This window comes from Papio anubis, chromosome 16, assembly GCF_008728515.1.
Source record: "Papio anubis isolate 15944 chromosome 16, Panubis1.0, whole genome shotgun sequence".
Lineage (NCBI taxonomy): Eukaryota > Metazoa > Chordata > Mammalia > Primates > Cercopithecidae > Papio > Papio anubis.
In genome coordinates this window covers 61,921,013-61,948,856 of record NC_044991.1, presented here as the reverse complement: position 1 = coordinate 61,948,856, position 27,844 = coordinate 61,921,013, and the positions used below count along the sequence as shown (strand labels likewise).

At 48.5% G+C, this 27,844-nt stretch overlaps 2 protein-coding genes across 17 annotated transcripts in view; one reads left to right on the top strand and one right to left on the bottom strand.

Moving 5' to 3' along the window:
* Positions 1 to 8,049, bottom strand: part of ACSS2 (acyl-CoA synthetase short chain family member 2) — a 51,496-nt gene extending 43,447 nt beyond the window's left edge. For 7 of the 11 annotated variants that reach the window (XM_031656693.1, XM_031656699.1, XM_031656697.1 and 4 more), the window contains exons 1-2: positions 6,153 to 6,535; positions 329 to 524 (exon numbers count right to left, since the gene is read on the bottom strand). In XM_031656693.1, the coding sequence (XP_031512553.1) occupies positions 329 to 524; positions 6,153 to 6,330 (374 nt within the window). In that variant the 5' untranslated portion in view covers positions 6,331 to 6,535. Of the gene's footprint in view, positions 1 to 328; positions 525 to 6,152; positions 6,536 to 7,857 lie in introns of those variants that run through there. The other 4 variants (XM_031656696.1, XM_031656698.1, XM_031656701.1 and 1 more) reach the window with 3 other exon arrangements.
* A 2,098-nt stretch (positions 8,050 to 10,147) lies between these two features.
* Positions 10,148 to 27,844, top strand: part of GGT7 (gamma-glutamyltransferase 7) — a 28,411-nt gene continuing 10,714 nt past the window's right edge. For 5 of the 6 annotated variants that reach the window (XR_652382.3, XM_009216261.2, XM_009216260.2 and 2 more), the window contains exons 1-8: positions 10,148 to 10,361; positions 19,722 to 19,957; positions 20,317 to 20,468; positions 21,739 to 21,856; positions 22,998 to 23,065; positions 23,278 to 23,351; positions 23,682 to 23,878; positions 26,439 to 26,526. Coding sequence is in view for 5 of the 6 variants with exons in the window: in XM_009216261.2 (XP_009214525.1) it covers positions 10,193 to 10,361; positions 19,722 to 19,957; positions 20,317 to 20,468; positions 21,739 to 21,856; positions 22,998 to 23,065; positions 23,278 to 23,351; positions 23,682 to 23,878; positions 26,439 to 26,526 (1,102 nt within the window). In the remaining variant the exon portion in view is untranslated. Of the gene's footprint in view, positions 10,362 to 19,539; positions 19,592 to 19,721; positions 19,958 to 20,316; positions 20,469 to 21,738; positions 21,857 to 22,997; positions 23,066 to 23,277; positions 23,352 to 23,681; positions 23,879 to 26,438; positions 26,527 to 27,844 lie in introns of all 6 variants that reach the window. The other variant, XM_021921106.1, reaches the window with a different exon arrangement.

Sequence of the window (27,844 nt, the reverse complement as noted above, 5' to 3'; positions counted from 1 at the left end):
GTGGTGAAAAACCCAATACTATTTTTCTTCCAAAGCAAGAATGAGGAAGAAAGCTACTCAGTCCTGTTCTCTTCCATTTGCCAGTGCCCTTTCTCCCTCTTCAACTGCAAAGCCAAGAACACTAGAGTAGAAGTCAGGACACTTGGCTTTGAATGTCAGCTCTGTCACGTACTAGTTATGTGATCTGAAGGAAGTCATGTAACTTCCTTGAGGTATTTTTCCTCACCTGAGGTATTAAGTTGATGACACTTTGCTTACTCTGCTGGGTTGTTGTAAGTATCAAATGAGTGTTTTTATCTGCCACCAAATATAAGATAGATATTTTTACCAGTAAAAAGCAACTTTATCTCCAAGCTTTTTCTCATGGACATTTCGATCCAGTACATTGTAGCAGATGTTGGTACTTGCTCCTTTCATCCACTCAATGAAGATTTTCCCTTTAGTCACATCAAAGTTGTACCGAAGGAATGGGCCAGGGCATAGAGTCTTCCAGTAAAATTCCTTGGCAATGTCTCCCCAGAATTCTGCAATAGAAATGGAAGCCCAGATATCATTAATCTTCTCAGACATATTTAGCCTCAGAAGGCTTACCAGTCTAACACAGGACCAAGTTATAACTTCCCTGCCCTAGGACCCACCACCTGGGTCCCTTCTTTACCTGTCTAATCTTAGCACCCACCTCTTCTTTTTTTTTTTTTTTTTTTTTTTTTTTTGAGACGGAGTCTCGCTATGACATCCAGGCTGGAGTACAGTGGCCCAGTCTCGGCTCACTACAACCTCTGCCTCCCGGGTTCAAGCAATTCTCCTGCCTCAGCCTCCCGAGTAGCTGGGACTATAGGTGGGTACCACCATGCCTGGCTAATTTTTGTATTTTTAGTAGAGACGGGGTTTCACTATGTTAGCCAGGCTGTTCTCAAACTCCTGACCTCGTGATCTGCTCGCCTCAGCCTCCCAAAGTGCTGGGATTAAAGGCATGAGCCACCGTGCCCGGCCAGCACCCACCACTCTTCTAACCCATCTTCTGTTCTCCTGGGCTGAATGTTGACTCAAATTCTTCCTCCTGTCCTCAAGACTGCCTACTCATTTTTTACCATCTATTAAAATCAGAGCCACCTAGTACTAGCACAATGCCTAGCACACAATAGGGAATCGGTAATTTTTTGTTGCTGTTGCCCAGGCTTGTCCTGAACTCCTGGACTCAGGTATCTTCCAGCCTCAGCCTCCCAAGTAGCTGGGATTATAGGTACACACCACTGAGTCCTGCTGAAATCAAGTACAATTATTTTCACCCTCTAACTAGATGAAAGTAAATTTTTTAATGAAGTAATTAGTGAAAGGAAAAACTTATTTATCCACAGAACCTTCCATGACCAACTCTTTCTTAATTTGTGCATTCTCTCTTAGCAATTATATATTGAACATCTCTTTCTCCAGCTTCTACTTGTATAAGTGTTATTCACTATATGCCAAATGTTTCTTTAAACTTTTTATATGTATTATCTTATTTAATCCTTACCACAACTCTAGGAGGGAGGCTTTTCTCATTTTATAAACTTGAAACTCAAGCCTCAGAGAGGTTAAATACCTTGTCTAAGGTTACACAATTACTAAATCAAGATTTAAACTTCCTTGAGACATTTTTGCTAAAATCTGAAAGATGAATAGAAGTTTTTCTCCACTCCCATATAAAAAAAGGGACTACTCTGGGATAAGAGAGAACCAAGGGTATATGTTAGGAGGAACTCCTTGAGGCTGAAACACTGAGAATAAGGGAAGGAATAGCAGGAATTGATGCAAAACTGGGCAAATCATGCAATTCTGTGTATAGTAAGGAATTTGGTATATATCCGAAGAGCAATGAAAATTCACTGAAGGGTTTTAAGCAGGAGTGACATGATCAAATTTACATTCTTAAAACATCTGCCTGGCTATTCTGCAGAAAATGTACTCCACAGGTAAAACATATGAATGCAGAGAATTTAGGATAGTCTGTGTACTGAATCAAGAGTTGGAGGATACCGGGCACTGTGGCTCACGCCTGTAATCCTAGCACTTTGGGAGCCCAAGGTGGGTGGATCACTTGAAATCAGGAATTCGAGACCAGCCTGGCCAACATGGTGAAAACCCTGCCTCTACTAAAAGAAAAAAAAAAAAAAGCCAGGCCTGGTGGCAGGTGACTGTAATCCCAACTACTCAGGAGGCTGAGAAGGGAGAATCGCTTGAACCTGGGAGGTGGAGGTTGCAGTGAGCTGAGATGGTGCCACTGTACTCCAGCCTGGGCAACAGAGCAAGACTCTGTCTCAAAAAAAAACAAAAACAAAAACAAAAAACACCAAAAAAAAAAAAAACCAAGTTGGAGGAAAGAGAAGCAATTAGAACCATAATAATGGAAGTAACCTTACAGATTATCACCTCCTCATTTCATTTTATAAGAAATAAAATTCACAGAAGCTAAGTCATTTGTTTCAGGTTATACAATTTACAGTTTATACAATCTAGTTGGAGAGATAAGATTAATGCATGAAATATTTTTTAATGTACAAGACAGAACATAACTGAAAGTTAAATCACATAGTGTACAACCCTATAATGTATTAAAGAAATCCAAATTAAATCAACCCCAAGGTGCCATTACATACCTAGAAAACTCGTAAAAATTTTAAAAATTATTAAGCCCAATGTCTGGGTGGCCCTGGGAAAACAGATACTCTTACACAATAACGGCATTGTAAGAAATTGGCACAATCTTATTAGATAACAAGGCAATGCATGACAGGAGCCATAAAACTTTTTTTTTTTTTTTTTCAGTTCGTAGTCTTGCTCTCTTGTCACCCAGGCTGGAGTGCAGTGGCATGATCTCAGCTCACTGCAACCGCCATCTCCCTGGCTCAAGTGATCCCCCCATCTCAGCTGTGCTCCCTCCCCCCTCTCCCAGTAGCTGGAGCTACAGGCGCACATTGTTTGTTTTGTAGAAATGGGGTTTGGCCATGTTACCCAGGCTGGTCTCAAACTCCTGAGCTCAAGCTTTGGGAGCCCACCTTGCCCTCCCAAAGTGCTGGGATTACAGGTGTGGGCCACCACGCCCAGCCCATAAAACTTTTTATACCCTTTTCTCTGCTATCTCAACTACAGGGAATAGACTTCAAGAAAATAATCACAAAGAAAAAAGGGATTAGTAAAGAGTTTCACTATAATAGTGAAACTGGAAACAACCCAATAGCCCAACAATAAGAAATTGATGAAAACTAGTAATACAAGTAGTAATACCATAGAATAATAAATGGCCATTAAAGAGAAAGCAAATGAGAGCTAGTATTTTGTAAATGACATTCATGTATCAGGGACTGGACTAATCTCATTTAATCTTTATGACATTATGGTCTTACAGCGTATACATCAATTATCCTAATTTTATAGATGAGAAAACTGAAGCTCAGGAAGCATAGGAAACTCTGCCAAGGACCACACAGCTAATAATGAGAATACAAATACTCAAAAATATTTTTAAGTGATAATAGTAGGCACATAGTATATAAAACTATAAACCATATTTATATCCATCAACAAGGAATGAAGAAAGCTGAGGTGTTTTTGTTTTTGTTTCTGTTTTGAGACAGGGTCTTGCTGTGTCGCCCAGGCTGGAGTGCAGTGGCACAATCTCGGCTCACTGCAATCTCCTTCCGCTGGGATCAAGCAATTCTCGTGCCTTAGCCTCCTGAGTAGTGGGATTACAGATGTGCATCACCATGCTTGGCTACAAAACTGAGTTTTATGCACACTTAGTTTTTCTGTGTTTTTTTTTTTTTTTTTTTTGGGTAGAGGCTGTGTGTGTGTCAGAATCTGGATGATTGGCATAGATTCTAAGTACTAAAGATATTCAGAAGAGGAGAAAGGTGAGCACAAATTGGAATAATCAGGGAATGCTCTATTGGAACCGGTGGAGTTTGACTAGGTAGAGAGAAGCTGAAGGAAATGAACAAAGGCAAGAAAGTGGGAGTAAGTGTGTATCCAGGATGTCAAGGAGAATGATCTATCTAGAATGAAGGGAGTGGTAGCAAGTAGTGGGAGATAAGGATAAAATGGAGCTAGATTATCTGGAGGTCTTAAAAGAAAAGCAGAATTTTAATTAGAAACTGCCAGAAACAGGGAACTATTGAAAGTTTTTGCAGTGACATTTGAAAGCATATTTCCATAGTATCAATCTAATGGTGTCTTGATAAATCTACTGGAAAGACTGAAGTTGGTGAAACTAGGCAAGAGAAGACAAACTAGGAGGCTACTTCCCTGGTAGAAATCCTGTATTTGACGGAATTTGGTGAAATGCATCCTGTGGGGTCATGGAAGAGGAATAGCACTGCTATTAGGATATGGATTCTGCAGTCAAACTGTCTTGGTTCAAATCCCAACTCCACCACTTTACACTTGATTGAATCCTGTCTTGCATTACTTGGTAATTGCTTAATTTATATTGTATCAGACTAACTACTATTTATTGAATGTGTACTGTGCATCAGGCATATTATAGTGCCTACTTATTACACACTTTAGTCCTCATACAAACCCATTAGACAAGTATTACTAGTCCTATCTTATAGATGGAAGAAAAGGAATCTCAGATAGGCTTAAAAATTTGCCTTAAGACCCCACAGTAAATGAATAGCAGAGTCAGGGTCTACATCTACATTTTTCTGGATTTGAGTCATGGCCCATGCTTGTCCCACAACCAAACATCATGCTGCTTCCCAATGCGGGTGCAATTTTGACTCCTTGGCCAGGCGTGATAGCTCATGCACATGTAATCCCAGCACTTTGGGAGGCCAAGGCAGGAGGAAAGCCTGAGGCCAGGAGTCCAAGACCAGCCTGGGCAACACGACAAAACCTCATCTCTCCAAAAGTACAAAAAATTAGCTGGGTGTCATGGCGTCCGCCTGTAGTCCCAGCTACCCAGGAGGCTGAAGCGGAAAGGTCACATGAGCCCAGGAGTTGGAGGCTATAGTGAGCCTAGAACGAGCTACTGCACTCCAGCATGGGTGACAGAGCAACACCTTGTCTCAAAACAAACAAACAAACAATATATATATATAAATATATATATATCCTTTACCCAGACTGAGGGCAAGGGTAGGGGGATTTTCCTTTTTTTTTTTTTTTTTTTGAGACGAAGTCTTGCTCTGTCGCCCAGGCTGGAGTGCAGTGACGTGATCTTGGTTCACTGCAACCTCTGCCTCCTGGGTTCAAGCAATTCTCCTGTCTCAGCCTCCCGAGTAGCTGGGATTACAGGTGCCCGCCACCACACCCGGCTAATTTTTGTATTTTTAGTAGAGACGGGGTTTTCACCATGTTGGCCAGGCTGGTCTCGAACTCCTGACTTCAAGTGATCCGCCCGCCTCGGCCTCCCAAAGTGCTGGGATTACAGGCGTGAGCCACCGCTGCCAGCCGATTTTCCTCATACATTTTAACAGACATGGAACCATCTATCAGAACTTCTGAATTATTATTAATACAATCCCAGCCCAAGTTAAAAAAAAAAAAAAAAAAAAAAACTTGACATCGTAGTAACTCGTTGAGTCTTATACCGCGTAATTTCTATTGGGATGTCCGATATACTAAAAATAGATCAGTTCTTGATTACTAATCTGAGGACCCCAAGATGGGAACCAGACCCGTTATTGCCCTCAACAGTTCACAAGTTAAAGACCTCAGGAGGCAGCGGCCGAGCTGGTGTGAAAGGGAAGCAAAGAAAGTTCTATTGGTGGCCCTCCTCCCCTCAAAGCTCCCGTCGCCCCTTAGAGACCCTCTTTTCGCCTCAGGAACTCCCCTTCTCTTCCCACGAAACTTTCACTCTCCTGGCCGACCTCCCGTCCCAACCTCAACGAACCTCACTTCTTCCCTCACGGAATCTCGCGTCTCCTCGCAAAAACCCACATCTCCCCCACGGACCCTTCAAGTCTCCAGGAACTCCCCAGCTCCCATGTAAGCCTCGTCTCCTCCCGGAATCCCTTTTCCATCTTCAAAGAACCGCAATTCTTCCTTCATAGAACCTCCATCTCCTCACGGACCCCTCAGCTTCCCAAGGGAGCCCCAGATTCCCCCAGGGAGCCCCCACTCCTCTCCTCACTGACACCCCGAGGCCCACCCGGGCCGGGCCTCACCCCGCGGCTCCTCCACGGAGCGCCGGTGCAGCTCGCGGTAGCGCTGCAGCGAGGGGACGTGCGCGGAGCGGCTGACCTCGGGCGGCGGAGACCAACTCCGCGCCCGGCCTCCGGCTCCCGCTTCCTCCTGGCCCCGGCTGCCGCTGCCGCTCCGGCCCCGCTCCTCAGGAAGCCCCATCACGTCAAGTTCCTAGAACCGTGGCCGCCTTTGCGGTCGCGGCGGGTGCCGGGACTGGGAAAACAGGCCGACATAGAGGCGGGGCCTCCGAGGAGGGGCGGGGCCTGGCGAGTGGGGGCGTGGCTTGGTCTGGCGGGTGGGCGGTGCCAGAGGGACGGGACCATGCCTGGTTGGGGCGGGATCGAGGTTAGCAAGGACAGAAATACTATAAGGAAAAGTCGCGGGATAGGGGCGGAGCTGACTTGCCGGAAGGAGTGACGCCGTAGAGTGAAAGCAGAAGGGGCGGGGCCGGGTGCGACGAGTGAGAGGGTGGAACCGTAGAATGCCAGAGGAGGGGCGGGGCCAGGCGGGACAGGAGAGGAGGTGGGCCCATGGAGTGATGGGGAGTAACCCGGCTGGTTATGACAGGAGAGGAGGCAGAGCCATGGAGTGACCAGAGTGGGGTGGGATCTTGGAGTGACAGATAAGGGGTTGGGTTAGGGCGGGGATCGAAAGGGAAGGGGCTGGACTAAGGAGAGGAGTTGAGTAAGGTCCATAGCGGAGCCGCCCCCTGATCTGATTGCACAGTCCTGACTATCACCCCATTGAGTTGGAAAGCCATGTGGGGTAGGGTCCCTTTCAGGTGACACCCTTTCCTCTAGTTCCCTCTTCTCTGAGCCACACCCACATTCCGTCCTCCGGAAAAACTTCTCCCATGACCTTGAGGGCATGCTCTGGTGACAGCACCCTCTCTCTGTTCACCCTGGAGCCAGCTCAGATTTTCTCCCTCTTATGAGGACATGTCTTCAATCTCCTTGCCTTCACAAATCTCCATCCAGATCTAAAGTACAAGACTCAATAAGTGAAGACTAGGAGACACATTCAGGTTTTTTATAATAAACCCACTTCCTAATTGCACAAATGGCAAACCCAGGAAAGGGAAGGAACTGGTGCAAAGTCAGAGAGCAAATGACGATCAAGTTAGGGTCAAAGCTAGGTTCCTTGACTACAGATTTGGTTTTACTTCCTCATCAGGCTTGAAGCTAAGGCTTGTAAAATATCAGTCTGTGCAAATAGGAAAAATCATTCACATTCTTGTTTTTTGTTTTTGTTTTGAGACGGAGTCTCTCGCTCTGTCGCCCAGGCTGGAATGCAATGGCTCGATCTCGGCTCACTGCAACCTCTGCCTCCTGGATTCAAGCAATTTTCCTGCCTCAGCCTCCCGAGTAGCTGGAATTACAGGTGCACGCCACCACGCCTAGTTAATTTTTGTATTTTTAGTAGAGATTGGATTTCACCATGTTGTCCAGGCTGATCTTGAACTCCTGACCTCAGGTGATCTGCCCGCCTTGGGCTCCCAAAGTGCTAGGATTAAAGGCATGAGCCACCGCACCCAGCCCACATTCTCTTCTTTCCTTCACAATCTCTTTACTTCACCAAGGGAAACCCCCACCACCACCACCACAACCTGGGCTTAATTACCTCTAGCTTCCCTCTAGCCCCTCCACCCCAGAAAGAAGTCAGGCAGGACCCTCTTCCATCTCTCACCTGCACTCACCATGAAGAAGGACTCACCTCACCCATCAGTTCACAGACTGGCTGTCAAGGCAGGAAGGATTCTTAAATCTCTAACTGCAAGAGTGATTCTGAGGCCTGAAACAGGCAGCTCCCACCTCTTGAAGCTTACACAGGCCTTGTGACCCCATCTAGCCCAGCCTCCCTTCCCACCTACTTCCCTGCTCTTTGCCCAGCTGACTGTAAACCTTGCACACCCTAAGCTGAAAAAAAAAATCTTCCCATGGGAGACCGAGAGTCTGCCCAAACCTGAGGAGGGAGGGAATCTCAGGGCCTGCTGAAGGAGTACAGACCTCTTGGAGTGGACATGGACCCCACCAAGGGGTCAGATACTTTCATCAAGGAGACATTCACTGCACCGAAGGGACACACACTTCACTGACAGTACATGGACTCCACTAAGGGAGCACAGATGTTGCTGGGGGTTCTCAGATCCGACTGAAGGGCCCTGGGCCCTGCTAATAGGACATGAATGGCATTGAAGGGCACTTACCCTAGTGAGGAGACATGGATTTCCCCTAGGAGATACAGAGGATATAGATTTTACTAAGGAGACATGGACCCTACCAGAGGACTCAAACCCCACTGAGGAGCCGCCAGCTACACTGTGGGAGTGGACATCACTGAGAAGGTGCAGACCTCATTGAGTGGAGAAAGGTCCCACTGGAGGGATTAGACCTCAGGGTAGTGTAATAGACCCTACAGACATCACTGAGGAGATAAAAACTCTCTGGGGTGGGGAGAGGCACACACAATGGGTACACATTTTGGTGATAGACTGTTACCCTCCTTGGGCACTCCTACCACACAGTTCTGAGTAGCCCTCTCCTTCCTATCCTCTCTCCCAAGTCCTACCACCAAACCCCAGAGCTGTTTCCGACACACTGCTTCCCCCTCCTGTCTATAGTTGCTACTGCAGCTGCTGTGCATATAGTAGATTTTTCAAGCACTTCAGGCTATCCGAGACTGGTCTGGGGTTGGGAAGAGAAAGAATGTGTGTATAGAGGCTTCACCAGCCCCCTCTCTCTTCCTGTGGACTTCACAATGAAAGTTTGGACCAGAGACCTCGTAAGAGAAGGAACCTCCCTCATCCTTGGATATGGAGAAGTAGTACAAGCTGTAGCATGGTTGGAATTTCTAAGTGGAGAGAGGATGGATGGGTTTGGAGGGAATGAGTTTACCAGATTAAGGCAATGATGATGATGATGATGATGATGATGATGATACTATTTATTGAGTAGGTGCCAAGCCCTATACTAATTGCTTTCCATTCTGTTACTTAATCCTCATGACAACCCTCTAAAATGGGTACTATTATTCTTTCCATTTCACAGATGGGGAAACTGATAGGGAGATTAATTGTCTTGCCCAAGATTACGCAGTGTTTGAGCGGTAGCAGAATAGAACCCAGACATTTAGACTATGGAGACCTATTCCCCACCTTGGCCCATTCCTGCCCTACCACCACTACCACCACTCCTTCTTTCTCAAAGTGTCCTTTCCAGAACCACATCAAAAACCCTTAAAATGATGGTAAATATTCAGGTTCCAAGGACTTCATCCCAGCCTACTGAATCATGATCTCTGGAGTGGAATCTGGGGATCCGCTTTCAAGGATCCTAACACACACTAAAGTTTGAGAATGAGGTTGAAAGAGGAGTCAGAAGTGTCGGGGTGCGGGAAGGGATCTGAGGTCAGGGGAGGGAACTGTTCTCCAAAGAGGAGTCTGCAGTCAAAGAGGCCTGGGGACGAAGTATGGGCTGGGGTTTTCAAAAGGGCCTGCGGGTGAAGACAGAGTCTGAAGTTGAAAAAGAGGTCTAAGGTCGGAGGAGGAGTCTAAAATCGGAGGAGGAGGATCTCGGAGTTCAAGGAGGGGTCCGGGGTCCGAGGAGTTTGGGTTCAGAGACAGGATCGGGGTCTAGAGGGATTTGCGGTCAGTGAAAGGGTCTGGGGTCCGAAAAGGAAGCCCGGGATTTGAGGAGGATACTAGCTGGATTCAGACTGGAAGGAGGAAGGGGTTTGGTCCCTGAGCTGCGTAAAGTGCAGAGCCACTGAAGTCTCGCTTGCTCCGCGCTCTCCCCTCGACCCTGCGCTGCCTTCCTGGCTCTCCATCTACGCGCACCTGCGTGCCAGCTGCAGCCTGACAGCGCTGAGCAGGCGGGGGCGAGTCAGACCGGGACATAGCCAAGGGCGGGGTGAGGCGCCCCCTCCCGGCTGTCCCGAAGCTCAGGCCCCGCCCTCCGCCCTCCCACTCCCCCGCCGCAGCCACTTCCGGCAGGCGCTGCGCTGCTGGGGGGCGCGGGCGAGGATGGCGGCGGAGAACGAGGCCAGCCAGGAGAGCGCCCTGGGCGCCTACTCGCCAGTGGACTACATGAGCATCACCAGCTTCCCGCGGCTGCCGGAGGACGAGCCGGCGCCCGCGGCCCCGCTGAGGGGCCGCAAGGACGAGGACGCCTTTCTAGGAGACCCCGACACCGGTGAGGCCCGCTGGCCCCGTCCCTGCCCTGCCTTGGGAAGTCCCGGTCTTCCTTCTTCTGTGTAGAGCATCCACCTCCAGCTCCGTCTCCTTAATTCATCCCCATCTTCTTGGACCTCTCCATTCTTCTCCCTTGTCTCTGTTAATTATTTGGTGGGGAAGGGGTGCATTTCTGCCTTGGAGGCGTAGGATGCGACAACGGGGAGCGTGCTAGGGACTGCAGTAGAAGGGATTGGGCTTACCTTCTGGGAAGAACCAACTAAGGATGAAGGAATGTTGGAGGGGAGATCCTAAGGAACCTCTGTGATCACCCAGAAGAGGCCTTTCTCTAGCCACAGAGGACAGGATACGAGAAACCAAGTCAGAGACTGCAGCAAGAGGGATCCAATCTATGCCTTAAGAGAAGTTCCCCACAGCCAGGGATTGTGGGAAGCAGAGGGTCTGAGAGAAGCGGAGAATCTCTTCATGTGTAGGGAGGGGTAAAGAGAATATGATTCCCCTCTGCTGGGTATTGGGAGACTGAGGCATGGACTGCATGACCTCTCAAAGTCCTTGGGGACTAGAACGCCTTCACTGTCCTGTGGATTACCCCACCTCTCTCCAAGCCATGGATCTGGCCGGGGTATTAGTAAGGTACTCTGCTCGCTAGGAAGCAGTCTCCAGAATTTTACTGTGTTCCCCTCAGCCCTCTGCTGGAATTGTGAGAAGTGGGAGTAGAGAGGGAGGAGATAGGGATTGGAAGAACTTGGGGGCAAAGAGCTCTCTGTGCATTCCTTCCGTGCTGCTCTTCCTCCTAGCCATGTGGCCCAGCTCCATCCTCCCCTCCATTCTTCATCCTTCATCCCCCATCCCTCTGTCCCTGCACGTCACTTCCTGGCATTAGAGCATCCTTCTGCCTCACTCGCGCTTCCTCGCAGTGCCTGCACTTGAGCCTTGTCTCTTCCCAGCCTGGCAGATGCTGCTTTTCTGGCCTGGCCCTTCCCTAGCTGCTCCCAGTCTGAAAGCCCCAAATTCTCTTCTCCTCTACACTTTCTGGTCATCTGGCCCTAACCAACCTGACTGGACTGCACTCTATATGGGGTGGGGGTGAGGAGATAATGAGGATGGGGTTGAGAGGTTTATGGGCATCAAATGTCAGGGCTGCAGATCAAAACTTATTTTCCAAAGGGAGTGGAATCAGGAGGTAGCAGGGAGAGGAGTGGGAAGATGTGTGGTGATGGATATCAGCCTGAAGCTAGGCCTTTTATTCAGTAGTCAGGAGTGAGGCTTCTGGTCCTAATACAGCCCTGACTCACTGAGTGACAATGGGCACACCTACCCTGTCCTGGGCCTTAGTTTCCTCTTCCAGCTCAACAGAGAATGCTTGTCTCTTTTGACCTAGAGATTGGAACTGCCTGACATGTTTTCTTCTGGCCCTTTGTAAGTGTCTTAGTATTTACCAAAATCTGTGATTATTTATTTGTGCAATTATCTTTTTTTTTTTTTTTTTTTTTGAGACAGAGTCTCGCTCTGTCACTCCGGCTGGAGTGCAGTGGCACGATCTCAGCTCGCTGCAAGCTCCACCTCCCGGGTTCACGCCATTCTCCTGCCTCAGCCTCCCGAGTAGCTGGGACTACAGGCGCCCGCCACCGCGCCCAGCTAATTTTTTGTATTTTTAGTAGAGACGGGGTTTCACCATGTAAGCCAGGATGGTCTCGATCTCCTGACCTCGTGATCCTCCTGCCTCCCCCTCCCAAAGTGCTGGGATTACAGGCTGCTATTATGGGCACAAATAGGCGCCCAGCCTATTTGTGCAATTATCTGATTACTCCTTGTCTGTAAGCCCCATGAGGGCAGGGATCATGATTGTTTTGTTCACTCTCCTTTCTCCAGCATCAAGACCTTTTCCCTAGGCCGGGCGCGGTAGCTCATGCCTGAGGCAGGTGGATCACTTGAGGTCAGGAGTTCAAGACCAGCCTGGCCAACATGGTGAAAACCCATCTCTACTAAAAATACAAAAATTAGCTGGGCATGGTGGCGGGTGCCTGTAATCCTAGCTACTCGGGAGGCTGAGGCAGGAGAATCACTCGAACCGGGGAGGCAGAGGTTACAGTGAGCTGAGATCATGCCACTGCACTCCAGCCTGGGCGACAGAGTGAGACTCAGTCTCAAAAAAAAAAAAAAAAAACACCGGCTGGGCGTGGTAGCTCATGCCTGTAATCCCAGCACTCTGGGATGCCAAGGCGGGTGGATTGCCTGAGGTCAGGAGTTCAAAAACAGCCTGCCCAACATGACAAAACCCCGTCTCTACAAAAAGTACAAAAAAAAAATTAGCCGGGCCTGCTGGCAGGTGTCTATAATCCCAGCTACTCAGGAGGCTGAGGCAGGGAGAATCACTTGAACCTGGGAGGCAGAAGTTGCAGTGAGCCAAGATCGTGCCATTGCACTCCAGCCTGGGCAACAGAGTGAGACTCTGTCTCCAAAAAAAAAAAAAAAAAAAAGACAAATTTAAAAAAACCCAAAACCTCATCTCTATATATTTATTGGGTGCTCAATTAATAATTGTTGAATGAATAAATGCATGAGAGAGAAGATCTCAGGATGAAATAATGGTAGGAGAGAGCAAGTTCCAAAACCTCAGGGAGTATTTTGGGAAGTTCAGTACAGGCTCTGTCCTCACCTGTACGGAAATCTAGCAAAGATCCTAGTCATCTGAGCTTCTGGGAGCTTATAACTTATGCCAAATTTATGCGCCAGGTTTGTGTGTTGCCATCATATCAGTGTAATCATACGAATGCCATGTCTCCTAATCCTACTTCCAAGCCCCAAGACTCCCTTGGTTCACCTGGACCAGACTGCAGGCTGACATGGCCTCCTGTGTTCTCAACCTGGTAATGCCATCTAGTGGCACAGCACCATCCTCTTAGCCAGGACCTTGGTTGTGCCCAGCTTGCCTCTGGCCTGCCATTCCCTAAACCCAAGTGCCAGGCATCCCACATCAGGCTCTGTGGGAAAGCGAGCTAGACAGTGATCATTCCAAGGTTGGGAAATACTTTCTTTCTTCTGAGCTCTAAGCTCATGTGTTCCTTTCTCTCCCAGGCCTGTGTCTTCAGATGTCCTGCAAGTGCCTCATCTCTAGCGTGTTCTATGCTGAATTCATCATATCCCTTCCCCATGCACCTGCTCTTCCTCCACTGCCATTCTCCATTAATGACACTGCCATTCATCCAGTCTGCCAAGAACGAATGGCATGCTGGACTCCTTTTCTTCTCACTTCCAAATGGTGATCAAGTGCTCTCTGCACCCCTCCTAAGTGTCTTTCAGATTCCTACTCATCATCCCTGTCATCACCACTGTAGACTAAACCACCAAGCTCTCTTATCAATATTATTCATAGGCACCTCCTACCTCCTACCTCTTGCCCCTGTCCCCACCCCAGTCCATCTATCGCCCTGCACTTCTGGTCATGTCACTCCCTGGTTCAAGTATCTTTGGTGATTCTGCCGGGCATGGTGGCAAACACCTGTAATCCTAGCATTTTGAGAGGCTGAGGTGGGCAGATTGCTTGAGCTCAGGAATTCAAAACCAGCCTGGGCAACATGGCAAAACCCTGTCTCTACAAAAAATACAAAAATTAGCCAGGCGTGGTGGTGCATGCCTGTAGTCCCAGCTACTCGGGAGGCTGAGGTGGGCAGATGGCTTGAGCCCTGAAGGTTGAGGCTACAGTGAGCTGAGATTATACCACTGCACTCTAGCCTGGGCAACAGAGTGAGACACTGTCTCAAAATTATGTATACATATACAATTTATATTATATATATTTATTTTTATTTTATTTTTTTAGTGACTCTCCCCTTAAGGGAGTAAACGACAAGCCAGGGATGACCCTAACTTCTAGCCAAGATCACTCTCCTAGACTCTGGACTTATATAATCAATTCTGTTCATGATTATTTTGTCATAAACCCAGCTTAACTGAGCTACATCAAAAAAGAGAATTTTACTGGGTAGCACGACTGAAAAGTCCAGGGATATGGGTTTCAGGCATAGCTGGATTAAGGTACCTAAAAAGGAATGGACTTTTCTCCATCTTTTTCTCTGCCTTCTTTCGGTGGGCTTCATTGTCAGAAGGCCTCCCATTTTATTGGGGGCAAGATGCCCCCAGCAGCTACAGGCTTACATCCTATTAACTTAGCAACTTAAGTGTAATAGAAAGAGAGCCTTTCTCTTTCCCAATAGTTCCAGCAAAAGAAGAAAGTTTGGGTCTTATTGGCCTGAATTTTGTTCACATGCCTGTTACTGCACAGAGGTACCTGTTCTGATTGGTCAAGTCTGAGTTGTATACTTTGGTCAGGGATGAGGGAGTGGGCTGAGGAGAAAGAATGTTCCTTAAAAGAAAATTGAATAAGAAGTGGTATCTAAGCAGATACCAGGGATGAGCCCTGAAGGTAAAAATTAGATATCTACTAGGCCAACTGCCTCCAGACATCTTCTTCTGGTCTCCCACAAATTTATAATAACCAAAATTGAACTTCTCATCTTTTCTCCCATCTTAATCTGGTTGCAAATTAATCTTTTCCCAGTATCCTGCTGTTGCTCTTCCCAATCAGTAAAATCAACACTATTATTGCCCTAGCTGTTCCACAGTGCACATGGTAGGTACTCAGTAAATATTTTTATTGTATAAATGAATAACTTTATGATGGACTGGTGGAGTAGAGAGTCTTGAATAGCTATGATAGGGGCGTGTCACCTTTATCTCCCGTTTTCTTATATCTGACTGGAGAAAACAAATTAAACCGTACCTAGGGCCGGGCACGGTGGCTCACGTCTGTAATGCCAGCACTTTGGGAGGCCAAGACGGGCGGATTGCTTGAGGCCAGGAGTTTGAGACCAGCCTGGCCAACATAGTGCAACCCCGTCTCTACTAAAAATACAAAAATTAGCTGGGATGGTAGCGCATGCCTATAATCCCAGCTTCTTGGGAGGCTGAGGCATGAGAATTGCTTGAAGCCAAAGGCGGAGGTTGCAGTGAGCCGAAATTGCACCACTGCATTCCAGCCTGGTAGGAAAACTATGTCTCATAAACAAAACAATAAGTACCAAGAAATAGCAACAAAAATTAGCTTGTAAGGTTGGTTTCTAAGGGTAGAAATGGCTCTTGATGCCATGTGGAGCAATGGGAAGGAGGCTTTCTAGTTACACAGACTCTTGGTTCTGCCACTTATTCATTTTATTTTATTTTATATTTTACTTTAAATTTTTTGAGACAGGGTTTCACCCTGTCACCCAGGCTGGAGGGCAGTGGTGTGATCATGGCTCACTGCAGCCTCAAACTCCCAGGCTCAAGTGATGCTCTTACCTCAGCCTTCCAAGTAGTTGGGACAACAGGTGCACACCACCATGCCTGGCTAATTAAAAAAAATTTTTTTGTAGAGACAGGAGTCACATGTTGCCCAGGCTGGTCTTGAACACCTGGGCTCAAACAATCCTGCCACCTCGGCCTCCCAATGTGCTGAGATTATAGACATGAGCCACCAAACCTGGCCCACTTACTCATTTTATGACCTGAGATGGGCAATGTCACCTTTCTTGGTCTTAGTTTTATCATCTGTAAAGTGGGGAGAGTGGGACCTATTTCATAAAGTCTTGGGAACACTTCAATGAGGGAATATATGTAAAATGCTTAATATGTAGTCAGCATCAATAAATATAAGTTCAAAACCCTTTCCCGCACTTCTTTTGAAGCTTCTAATGCTGGGTGCAGTGGCTCACGCCTGTAATCCCAACACTTTGGGAGGCTGAGGCGGGAAGATTGTTTGAGCCCAGGAGTTCAAGAACAGCCTGGGAAACATAGCAAGACCTTGTCTCTATTAACAACAACAACAACAAAAGACGTTTCTAGGGGCCAAGGAGAGTTCTGTGCCCACAGTGGGTGTTTAACATCTGTTTGTTTGGATGAATTCCAGTTTTATTTATTTACAGACTCTTTGGTGCTGGTGTTGAGGGTTAGAGGCAAGCATTATCAAGTGAGGGAGATTCTCAGAAGATAATCTTTTTTTGAAGGTAAAGTTTAAAAACAGCAGGGTGCAGTTGCTTATGCCTGTAATACTACCACTTTGGGAGGCCGAGACAGGCAGATCACCTGAGGTCAGGAGTTCAAGACCAGACTGGCCAACATGGTGAGACCTTGCCTCTACTAAAAATATAAAAAATTAACTAGGCATGGTGGCGTGCGCCTGTAACCCCAGCTACTCAGGAGACTGAGGCCGGACCTGGGAGGTGGAGGTTGCAGTGAGCTGAGATTGTGCCACTGCACTCCAGCCTGGGCGACAGAGAGACTCTGTCTCAAAAACAGACAAAAACAAAAGTTACATGTTCATGGTAAAAAAAAAAAAAAAAAAAAAGCAATAGTGAGGAAAAATAAAAAAGTCCCCTTTCCCATTCCTATCTCCCTGTAATTTTTCCTTTTCATTTCAAAATATAGATGTTAATTTTTTTTAGAGACAGGGTCTTTCTGTGTTGCCCAGCCTGGAGTGCACTGGCTATTCATATTGCAATCATACTGCAGCTTTGAACTTCTGGGCTCTAAGTGATCCTCCTGCCTCAGCCTTCTGAATAGCTAGGCTTACAGGCATGCACGAGCACTCCTGGTTTATGTATTGATTTCTAAAAAGGAAATACATGTAAGTGGTAAAAATTTCAAAGCAAAAAAACTCCCACCCCATTTCATTCCCATCTTCAGTATCCTTCCCCAAGAGTAACTTCTGTAATCATAAACATTTGTTGCATATATCATCATTTTATCTATATATTTGGTTTTTTATTTACACAAAAGATGGGATTGTGGATCATGTAGGCCTTTAAACACCACAAGGAACTTGGATGTTTATTATGTTGGCATCAGTGAACCATGTATTTTAAACAGAACAATAAAATGGTCAGTTTTTAATATTATCACACAGACTTTTAAAAGGGTTATACTCCTAGTGCACAGTAGCAGGTACTAAAAAAATATTGAATGAATAAACTTTAAAAAACATATTGTGAATACAGCATAATAGTCAAGGTACCAGACTATTTCTTTACTGTTCACAAACACCTAGGACCTTTAGGCCATTTAGGGACCTAGGTTCACATCTAATAACACTCAGAGAAGGGAGCTATGGGATGGAAGAGGGTCTCAGCCCTGGCTACGATGGAAAAGGAATAGAAATAAGTTGGAGCGAGTACCTATAGTGCACTGGGTGCACATCACCTCATGGAATCCTTGTACCCCTATCCCACCAGTTAGGGATTAGCTCCATTACTAGAATGAGGAAGGTGAGGTGCATGACTTGAGTGACTTGTCCATAGCCACCAGCAAGTAGTGGGCTTTCAGTTCTCTCCTACCTCCACTCCTATCGTTCTCCAGCCTGTCTCCAAACAGTAGCCAGAGGGATCTTTTTAAAACACAAAACAGGCTGGGCGCGGTGGCTCTTGCCTGTAATCCCAGCGCTTTGGGAGGCCGAGGTGAGTGGATCACTTGAGGTCAGGAGTTTGAGACCAGCCTGGGCAACATGACGAAATCCCATCTCTACAAAAAATACAAAAATTAGCTGGGTGTGGTGGGCACGCCTGTAGTCTCAGCTGCTCAGGAGTCTGAGCTGAGGTGGGAGGATGGCTTGAGCCTGGGAGGCAGAGGTTGCAGTGAGCTGAGATGGTGCCACTGCACTCCAGCTGGGGCAACAGAGCCAAACCCTGTCTCAAACAACAACAACAAAATGCAGAACAGATGGTTTTACATTCTTGCTTAAAACTCTCTAGTAGTGGGCTGGGTGCGGTGGCTCACACCTGTAATCCTAGCACTTTGGGAGACTGAGGCGGGTAGATCACCTGGGGTCAGGAGTTCGAGACCAGCCTGACCAACATGCTGAAACCCTGTTTCTACTAAAAATACAAAATTACTCAGGCATGGTGGCATGTGCCTGTAATCATAGCTATTTGAGAGGCTGAGGCAAGAGAGTTGCTTGAACCCAGGAAGTGGAGGTTGCAGTGAGCCAGGATTGTGCCATTGCACTCCGGCCTGGGTAACAAGAGCAAAACTCCTTCTCAAAAACAAACAAAAATAGCCTCTCTAGTAGTGACCTCCCATAATCCTTAGGGTAAAACCCAAGCTTTTCCCCAGGCTGGTAGAGCCTCACATATCTTCTTCCTTTTTTTTTTTCTTTTCTTTTGAGACAGAGTCTCACTCTGTCACCCAGGTTGGAGTGGAGTGGTGTGATCTCAGCTCACTGCAACCTCCACTTCGTGGGTTCAAGTGACTGTTGTGTCTCAGCCTCCCAAGTAGCTGGAATTACAGGCACACATCACCATGCCCAGCTAATTTTTGTATTTTTAGTAGAGCCGGGGTTTCACCGTGTTGGCTAGGCTGGTCTCAAACTCCTGACCTCAAGTGATCCACTCGCCTCGGCCTCCCAAAGTGCTGGGATTACAGGAGTGAATCACTGCACTCAGCATGTATCTGGCCTAGCTTCCACCCTTACTACTCTTTCCCCATGCCTGCTACACCAGAGCCGCCCAGGCCTTGGTTATTTTTTTTCTAATGTACCAAGCTCATTCCCACCTTAGGGCCTTTGCATCTGCTCTTCCCTCTTTCCAGAACATTCCACATTCCTTGCTCTACATTATAGCTGGCTCCTTCTCATCCCTCAGTTTTCAGCTTAAAAGTCACTTCCTGAGGGGCCTTCCATGATTTCTGCAGCTAAGGAATCCTCCCTCCCCTACCACCCACCATTATTCTGTCATTTCCTCCTTTTTCTTCATAGCGCCTGCCACAACTTGTAATTATAGACTCCTTTGCTTATTGGCTTTTTCTTCCAGTGCTCTATGAACCACATGAGAGCAGGACTATCTGTTCCCTTTCCCTGGCACCTAACATAGGGCTCTCCATATTTAAGGAATGAGTGAACGGATAACTGAAGTAAGGTTGGAAGGGAGGGTCCCGCTACTCTGTTTATGTAGCTGCCTCCTTGCACAGAAGCTGAGCCCCAACTGGGGCAGGATCCGATTTCCAGGGAGGGCTGGAACCCCCACCCCACCCCCCAGGAAGTGTTCTCAGCCCTGGGCCCTGGGTGCCAGGAAATTTGGCCTAGGTATCAGGGAGGGGCGGGAATCCAGCCTCCCTGCTGCCCAGCTGGGAAGGTCCCTGTCTCTTCCCAGCCGGGCACTTTTGCCCCCGCCTGTCCTGGGGTGCATGCGAAGATGAGGAAAGGTGAGTAGTGCTAGCCAGTGGGGGGGTTGTGTGACAGGGGCAGGGCAGAGAAAGCGCTGAATGGTTCCGCCTGGAGGGTGGGCAGGGCCAGGTAGGAGGTGCCCAGACCGACCTGGCTGCCTGCCCGCAGACCCGGACTCCTTCCTGAAGTCAGCACGGCTGCAGCGGCTGCCATCGTCGTCCTCGGAGATGGGCAGCCAAGACGGGTCGCCGCTACGGGAGACGCGCAAAGACCCGTTCTCTGCGGCAGCAGCCGAGTGCTCCTGCCGCCAGGACGGGCTCACGGTCATCGTCACGGCCTGTCTCACCTTCGCCACAGGTGTCACCGTGGCGCTGGTCATGCAGATCTACTTTGGGGACCCCCAGGTGAGGGGGACAAATGGGGAGCGGGAGGGAACTGGGGAGGAGGGAGTGGGGTAATGTTCCAGGAACCGTGGAAACTGGGGAATGGCTGAGTGGTGGAAGGGGACAGAGGGTGGTGACTTGGGGGAGAGGAAGGTCCCAAAGGGAGGAACTCCAGGGCGTGAGAGGGACAGAACAAGGGGACAGAACAAGGAAGGGGCTCGATCTATTAGAAGGCACTTGGGGTAATGAGGGCAGAATCAAGGCAACAAGAGGGTAGGGCATCTACCTTCATCCCCCCCTAGAGTTCTGGGGCTAGTGGAGGTGCCCTAGGGAGGCGGACAGCTCCTCCTGCCCCTACCAAGTCCTCTCTCCCCTCCCAGATCTTCCAGCAGGGTGCCGTGGTGACCGATGCTGCCCGATGCACTTCACTGGGCATCGAGGTGCTCAGTAAACAGGGATCTTCTGTGGATGCAGCGGTGGCAGCAGCCTTGTGTTTGGGGATCGTGGCTCCCCACAGTTCTGGCCTGGGCGGGTAAGGAGCAGTGGAGGTCGGGGTCCCCCAGGCCTGTTGCTTGCCTCCTGGTCTGCAGGCCTCATGTGGAGCACTCCTAACCTAGGGAGAGGGGCAGTTGGGCCCCAATTCCTTGCATTTTCTCTTTCTACACCAAATTTCACCCCCTTCTCCCTGGATGGAGTCAGAAGAGCAAAGCTACCTTATGGAAAACCTGAAAGTGTTTTGAGAAGCTTTTTTTTTTTAAACTGGAAAAAGAAATTTGTAAACCATAAATTAAGGTGCACAGGTGGAGGTATACTGTCATCACTTAAGGCAGAGATACTTAAACTCTTAGGATCATACATCCCTATGGGTCTGATGAAAAGCCTTGGACCCGCTGTCTTCCAAAAATATGCCCCACTCTTAAAACAGAAGTTGCAAACTGGCCACCCATGGACAACACCCAGCACACAGACTGGTTTGGTTTAGACACTGAACTGTCTTAAAATTTTGTTTGCTCTTGTTAAAAAGTTAAGAATTTTCATAAAAATCCAGATTTCCAACATCTCTTGAACAATCAGGAAATTCGATAACAAGTTGGGCCCACATTCTCACATGGCTGAAGTTATCTGGAGTGGAATAGAAGCTGCTTCCCATAATGGGGCATGCGCTGTCTGGTTTGCCATAGTTTCTACCACTTCCTCTTGTTTCTCTGTCCTGCTTGCCTTATTTTGTCATTTGGCTGTGGGCATTTAAGTTTGCAGCCCCCATCTTAGATGTAAATAAGCCACAGAAAAGGAACAAGCTGACAGAGTTCCTGTCTTGGCTCCTGTAAGATCAGGTCTCCAAGCCTTACCAAAGAAATTCCTCTTTTGGTTTTGCATGTTCTATCCTTACATAATCCAGTCCTGGAGGAGGGGCAAGGGACACACCAAGTAGACAGGTGCAGGAAGCTGGCAGGGTTCTGGTCAGTTCTGGTCAGGGTCAGGTCCAGTTCTGGTCAGGGTAGGGGCATGGGGCAGAACATCCTGTTCTCCCTGTCTCTGGGCTTTTCCTAATCAGGGATTAAAGTCTCCAGTGACAGGGTAGAAGAGGTCCATGGACCCTGGGTCTCCAACCCTCTTGGTTTCACTCCCATCCTCTTAGGGTGGCTGAGTCTATGAATTATGCTGGGAGGGGGCTCAGACACCTGACCGCAAATGACAAACTGAGCCTACAGCTGTCACCACTGGTGGTGGAGGGGTGGCATGTTAATTGTACAGAGAGGTAGCATGTTATCATCACGCTTCCCCTTCTGTGTCTCTCCCAGTGGGGGCGTGATGCTGGTACATGACATCCGACGAAATGAGAGCCACGTAATTGATTTCCGGGAGTCCGCACCAGGGGCCCTCAGGGAAGAGACCCTGCAAAGATCCTGGGAGACCAAGGTGGGGACCCTGGTGAGAAGAGAGAGTTCAGGGGAATCTCTCTTCATTGCCCTTCTGCTAACCCAAGCATTAATTTGCTAAGTATTTACTAGGGGAGTGGAAAGAAAGAGTTGAGCAGGATTCTCTTAGGCTATGAGAGAGACAGGCAGCCCCCAAAATAAAACAATGAACTAGAAAATTTGGCTGGTTCATTACAGGTAATACTGCAATACCATACTTCTCTGGCAGTCTTACCTATCTGGCACATAGGAAGAAAAAAGGCTACTGAGTACCCCGAAATGTCACAAAATTGATGCAATAAAACTCACACATCTCACTCTGAGCCAGTTGACTGTAACTTTCCCAGCCCCTGACATATTGAAAGATTAGAGGGGAACTGCTAGAGGCAAACCAACTGTCTGCTGAGAGAAAAAGAAGAAATCAAATAACTTGGAAAAATGGGTACTTAGTGCAGTGGCAAAAGCCAAACACACCCCTGAGCCTTCAGATCTCAGAGTAAGGGTGGTGTGAAACTGAATAGGTTAAATGAAGGTCCCTTGTCCACCATTTTAAAAGGCAAGGTTGCCTGGGCACAGTGGCTCACACCTGTAATCCCAACACTCTGGGAAGCCAAGGCAGGAGGATTGCTTGAGGCCAGGAGTTTGAGACCAGCCTGAGCAACATAGTGAGACTTTGTCTCTACAAAAAATGTTTTGAAATTAGCCAGACATGGTAGCATGCGCCAAGGATCGCTTGACTTGAGCCCAGGAGTTGGAGGCCACGGTGAGCCTGCCACTATACTCCATGCCACTGAACTCCAGCCTGGGTAACAGGAAAAAAAAAAAAAGGCAGGGGTTGGTGAAATCCAATGTAGACAGGTGGCTGTCTAAACTGATTATGTCCTGGGTCTTGAAAGGTTTTGCTTAATTTATAAATCCCTCAACTATGGCAGCTAAAAGAGGCCTTTCTGCATTTGCCGATAGGAAGTCAGGGAGATGGGAGGGGTGCCTGCTTGGGAAAGCTTGTCCCTCCCCTGGGATACTTGGCCTGTGTCTCTCCCCTGTGCCAGCCATCCCTGGCTTGGGGCTCTGCGGAGTTCAGCCCAGCACCCCCCTTCCAGTGACCTGGTCTCCTCTCTCCCTCGCCTGCCCGCCTTGCCCAGCCTGGGCTCTTGGTGGGGGTTCCTGGAATGGTGAAGGGGCTACATGAAGCTCACCAGCTGTATGGCAGGTAACAACCCTCCCCCTGGGGACCAGGGACCCCCATTTGCATCTCTCCTTGGGTGGCCTTCTCCTACTTCCCTGGATTCTTCCTTTCCAAACTCCCCTTCCTAATATCCCCTTCCCTTGCCAGGACACTCCTTCCCAGGAACCCCCCTCCCCCCAGGACCCCTCCTCCTTCCCCCAGGACCTCCTCCACCCCCTGCTCTCCGGCCCCCCCAGGCTGCCATGGTCCCAAGTCCTGGCCTTCGCAGCAGCTGTGGCCCAAGATGGATTCAACGTGACTCATGATCTAGGTCAGTGGGGCCTGGGGATTTGGGAGAGACATGAGGTTGACGGAGAGGGGTAGAATCTTTGAGATTTGGGGCCCAAGCCAGAGAGGCCCTCTCTTCCAGTTTGCTCCTCAGACCCCCTCCCCACCTTATCCCACCCTCACCTGGAGGCGACCTCAAACGAGGGGGTCTGGGAAGGGCCCTGAGACATCCCTGCCTCACACTTAACAGCCTCCTGGGGGGTCGGGGCATTTAGGGTGGGCCACTCAGCTCCCATCTACCCCACCTATTGCGCGTCTCATCCGGTCCAGTCCTGGCGCCCCGCCCTGCCCAGCCTCCCGTCCCTGCCTCTAGCCCGTGCCCTGGCTGAACAGCTGCCACCCAACATGTCCGAGCGCTTCCGGGAGACATTCCTGCCGTCGGGCCGCCCGCCACTACCTGGCTCACTGCTGCATCGGCCCGACCTGGCTGAGGTGCTGGATGTACTTGGCACCTCCGGCCCGGCCGCCTTCTATGCGGGCAGCAACCTCACACTGGAGATGGTGGCAGAGGTGAGTGCTCGTGTTGTGCGGGTGGGGGCATGCCCCAACGTCCCTATTGCAGGACATCCTTGTCTGCATTTTTTCCTTCCTTCCTTCCCTCCCTCCCTTTCTTTCTATATTATTTACTGTGGATGATGTTCATTTGAAATTTTAGAATAGTCAAAACTAACCTCTAGTGACAGAAATCAGATCAGTGGTTGGTGGGGCTGGGAGGAGTTGACTGGGATATGACATGAAAAACCTCCTGGGATGATAGAAGTGTTTTTTTTTTTTTTCTGAGACGGAGTCCCGCTCTGTCACCCAAGCTGGAGTGCAGTGGTGCGATCTTGGCTCACTGCAACCTCCGCCTCCCAGGTTCAAGTGATTCTTCTGCCTCAGCCTCCTGAGTACCTGGGATTACAGGTGTGCACCACCACGCCCAGCTAATTTTGTATTTTTAGTAGAGATGAGGTTTCACCATGTTGGCCAGGCTGGTCTCGAACTCCTGACCTCAAGTGATCCACCTGTCTTGGCCTCCCAAAGTGCTGGGATTACAGGTGTGAGCCCCCTTGCCTAGCCAGAAGTATTCTGTCTTGATTCAGAGTTACCTTTGGGCTTCTCAGGGGTGATGCCAACCTGTGCAGGGGCTTGTCATGTCCCTCCCAGGCCTGGTAGAGACCCAGTATCGGCCTCAGCTTCCCTAAGCTCACAATCCTTCCCTGCTCTTGGGTTTTCTAGGGACTGAGGGAAGCACCTCTTTCATTGTTGACTATCAAGACTAGGGAGATTGACACAGAAAGTTACCATCCAATCCCAAAGAGTCCCAGTCTCAGGCAGTAACAGGTGTGAGAACTGTCATTAATAGTGCAAAACTCCTAATGGAAAATTATGTTCATGATAAGGATGCATAGACTAACTCAGTGGTTCTCGCATCTGAGCCATGGGGATGATTAGATCTGTCTCTGCCATACAGTTGTGGGAATTAAATAGGTCTGTTATTCATTCAACATTCACAGAGTGCCTGCTCTGTGCCAGGCCCTGTGCTGGGCACTGGATGTGGTGATAGACTCAAAGAGACTTAACTGGAAAGTCCAGGAGATTACTGGCTTAGATTCTTCTGTGTCCAGATTATCAATCCACTGTGTTAGGATTTGCTCTCCCTCTTTCTCTCTGTCTCAACTCTACTTTCATTTGTTTGGATTCACTCTCAGATCCTTTCCACCTGCTCCCCATCAGCCCATATCAGACCATCCTTCCAGCAAGCTATCCCAGAGAAAGAGCATTTCTCCTTCCCAGTAGTTCCAGCAAAAGCCTCCAAACTGTGTCTTATTGGCTCATCATAGGTCTCATGACTATTCCCAAATCAATCACTGTGGCACAGAAGGGAATGCCCCAATTGGCCAGGCCTGGGTTGTGTGCCCTTTCCTGGAGGTGGCAAAGGGAATGCAGGAGATTGTAACAAAGACCATCAGATCTTTGACAAAAAGAAACCCACAGTTAAATTTATTAACTTGCCAGAAAAAGGAACTCAAGAATTCAAATGGGCCAGGCATGGTAGCTCATGCCTGTAATCCCAGCACTTTGGGAGGCCAAGATGGGTGGATCACTTGAGCTCAGGAGTTTGAGACCAGCCTGGGCAACATAGTGAGACCTCATCTCTACAAAACATACAAACATTAGCCAGGTTTGGCTATAGTTTGGCTATAGTGGCATGTGCCTATAGTCCCAGCTACTCAGGAGTCTGAGGCAGGAGGATCATCTGAGCCTAGGAAGGTTGAGGCTACAGTGAGCCATGATCATGCCACTGCATTCTAGCCTGGGCAACAGAATGAGACCCTGCCTCAAAAAAAAAAAAAAAAAAATTCAATGTGTAATTCGCTGAAGATAGATAACTCAAGGGTTTCAAGTACTACTAAGCACAAAAAAAGAAAGGATTCAGAGTGGTTATGCTAATTTAGGGTTGACAGTCAGCACACTGGATAGGATGGAATGAGCCCATTGGTTTGTACCAGATTGGTTCATTGGTCAATAATGACTGCTTGGTTATGTCCAATAAGGGTCAGTCCTTCCAGGATCACTCGAAGTCATGGTTTTCTAGTGGCTTTAGTTGGTTATGGTGAGATGCAGCATTCAGTTTTGATATCTCCTAGGCAAGTGTGCCATAAGTGGAAAATCTTCGTTTTCCACAGGCAGAGAGAGCAGCAGGTACAAAGACACAAAGGCATGAGTTCAGGAACTTCAGGTCACTCTGCAGTTGCATGGAACTCACTGGGGAACAGCAGGACATGAGGTGGGAGGCGTAGGCCAGGGCCAGATCACAAAAGGTCTTGAATGGCAAGCTAAAGAGGTCATTCATGGAATGTACCCAGTATAATGCCTGACACATCATAGGTGCTCAATGTTAGTGCTTTTCCCCCTTCCTTTTTCCTCAGGTATCTAAGGATAATGGGGTCTCTAAAGGCCATGATGGGAGTTGCAGAAGGCACAGAAGTTGTAAACAGCTGACCTGTCTGTGATCCAAACATGTATTATAGGCCAAAACCACATGTCACAGTTGTGGGAGGTCATTCTCTCATTCTCTCCCCTCCAGGCTCAGCATGCAGGGGGTGTCATAACTGAAGAGGACTTCAGCAATTACAGCGCCCTTGTGGAGAAGCCTGTGTGTGGCGTGTACAGAGGTGACCTCTCCCCCGGCTCCCAGGGTCCCCACTCAGGAGAAGCCTCCCAGTCCATGGCCACATCGTTTTGGCCTAGAGACTCCTCTCCATTTCACAGGAGAGAAACTAAGGCAGTGAACTGCCTGGGCAGCCAACTGTGAAGCAAGCCAGAGCCAGCCCACCTTCTGAAAAGTAGCTGTGGGGTCAGTTACCCCAAGTATTTAGGATATTGGGGGGTGGACCTGGTCAAAAGGTCCGACCTGGAAGTTGGGGTTCTGGCCATAGGTTTTCTTGATTTGGGTTCTGTGTTGCCTCCATCCTCTCCCCAGCAGCACTGTCAAAGTCCATCCAAGCTTCACCGTAGAACAAACCTTCAAGACAGTCATAGACCCAACTCCTCATTGTGCCAAAAGGAAATTGAGGCCGGAGGAGAGAATAGAACTTAATTGGCCAAACTCAAGAAAACCAACAGGGAATCCAGAAAACGAAGCTTATGATATGGGTGGGGTCCATGTTTGCTGAACCCAAGGTGGCAGGTGCTGGATTTCTCAGAAGATTCTCGGGTTCTTTCCCTTATAGGAGAGCCAGATCACATCAAGCCCCAGGCAAGGTTTTCTCTGAGTTCAACTTTCCAGGCCTCAATCTTCAACCTGATTCCTCTGCCAGAGGCAGTGGAATAGGAAGCAATGGAAAGAGCATATCAGCTGGGTGCAGTGGCTCAGGCCGGTAACTCCAGCACATTGTGTTGCTGAGGCAGGAGGATCACTTAAGCCCAGGAGATCATGACCAGCCTGGGCAACATAGTGAGACATGGTCTCTATAAAAAATTTAAAAATTACCCAGGCGTCGTGGTGTGCCTGTAGTCCTAGCTACTCAGGAGGTTGAGATGGGAGGACTGCCTAAGCCTGGGAGGTCAAGGCTACAGTAAACATGATTGTGCCACTGCACTATAGCTTGGGTGACAGAGTGAGACCATTATCTCACACACACACACGCGCGTGCGCACACACACACATAAATAAAAAGAAAAAAGGAACAAGCATAGCATTGGAGCTAGGAAGACCTGGGTTTGAGTACCAACTGTGCCATTTGCCTTGAACAAGCTGCTTCCCACTCTGAGCCTTGGTTCCTTCCTTAAAATGGAAATAATATTAGTGCCTACATCTTAGGATGCCCATGAGGATTTGATGAGATGATGTAGGAAGTTGCCCTGATCAGAGCACGCACTGAATGTGGATTTTCCATTTCCCCTTCCCAGCCTGGGTTGTCTCAACAATGCTAGTACCTTAAGTGCTCTGGATTCCCCTTGTCTCTCTGTACCACAGTTTCTGGACCTATC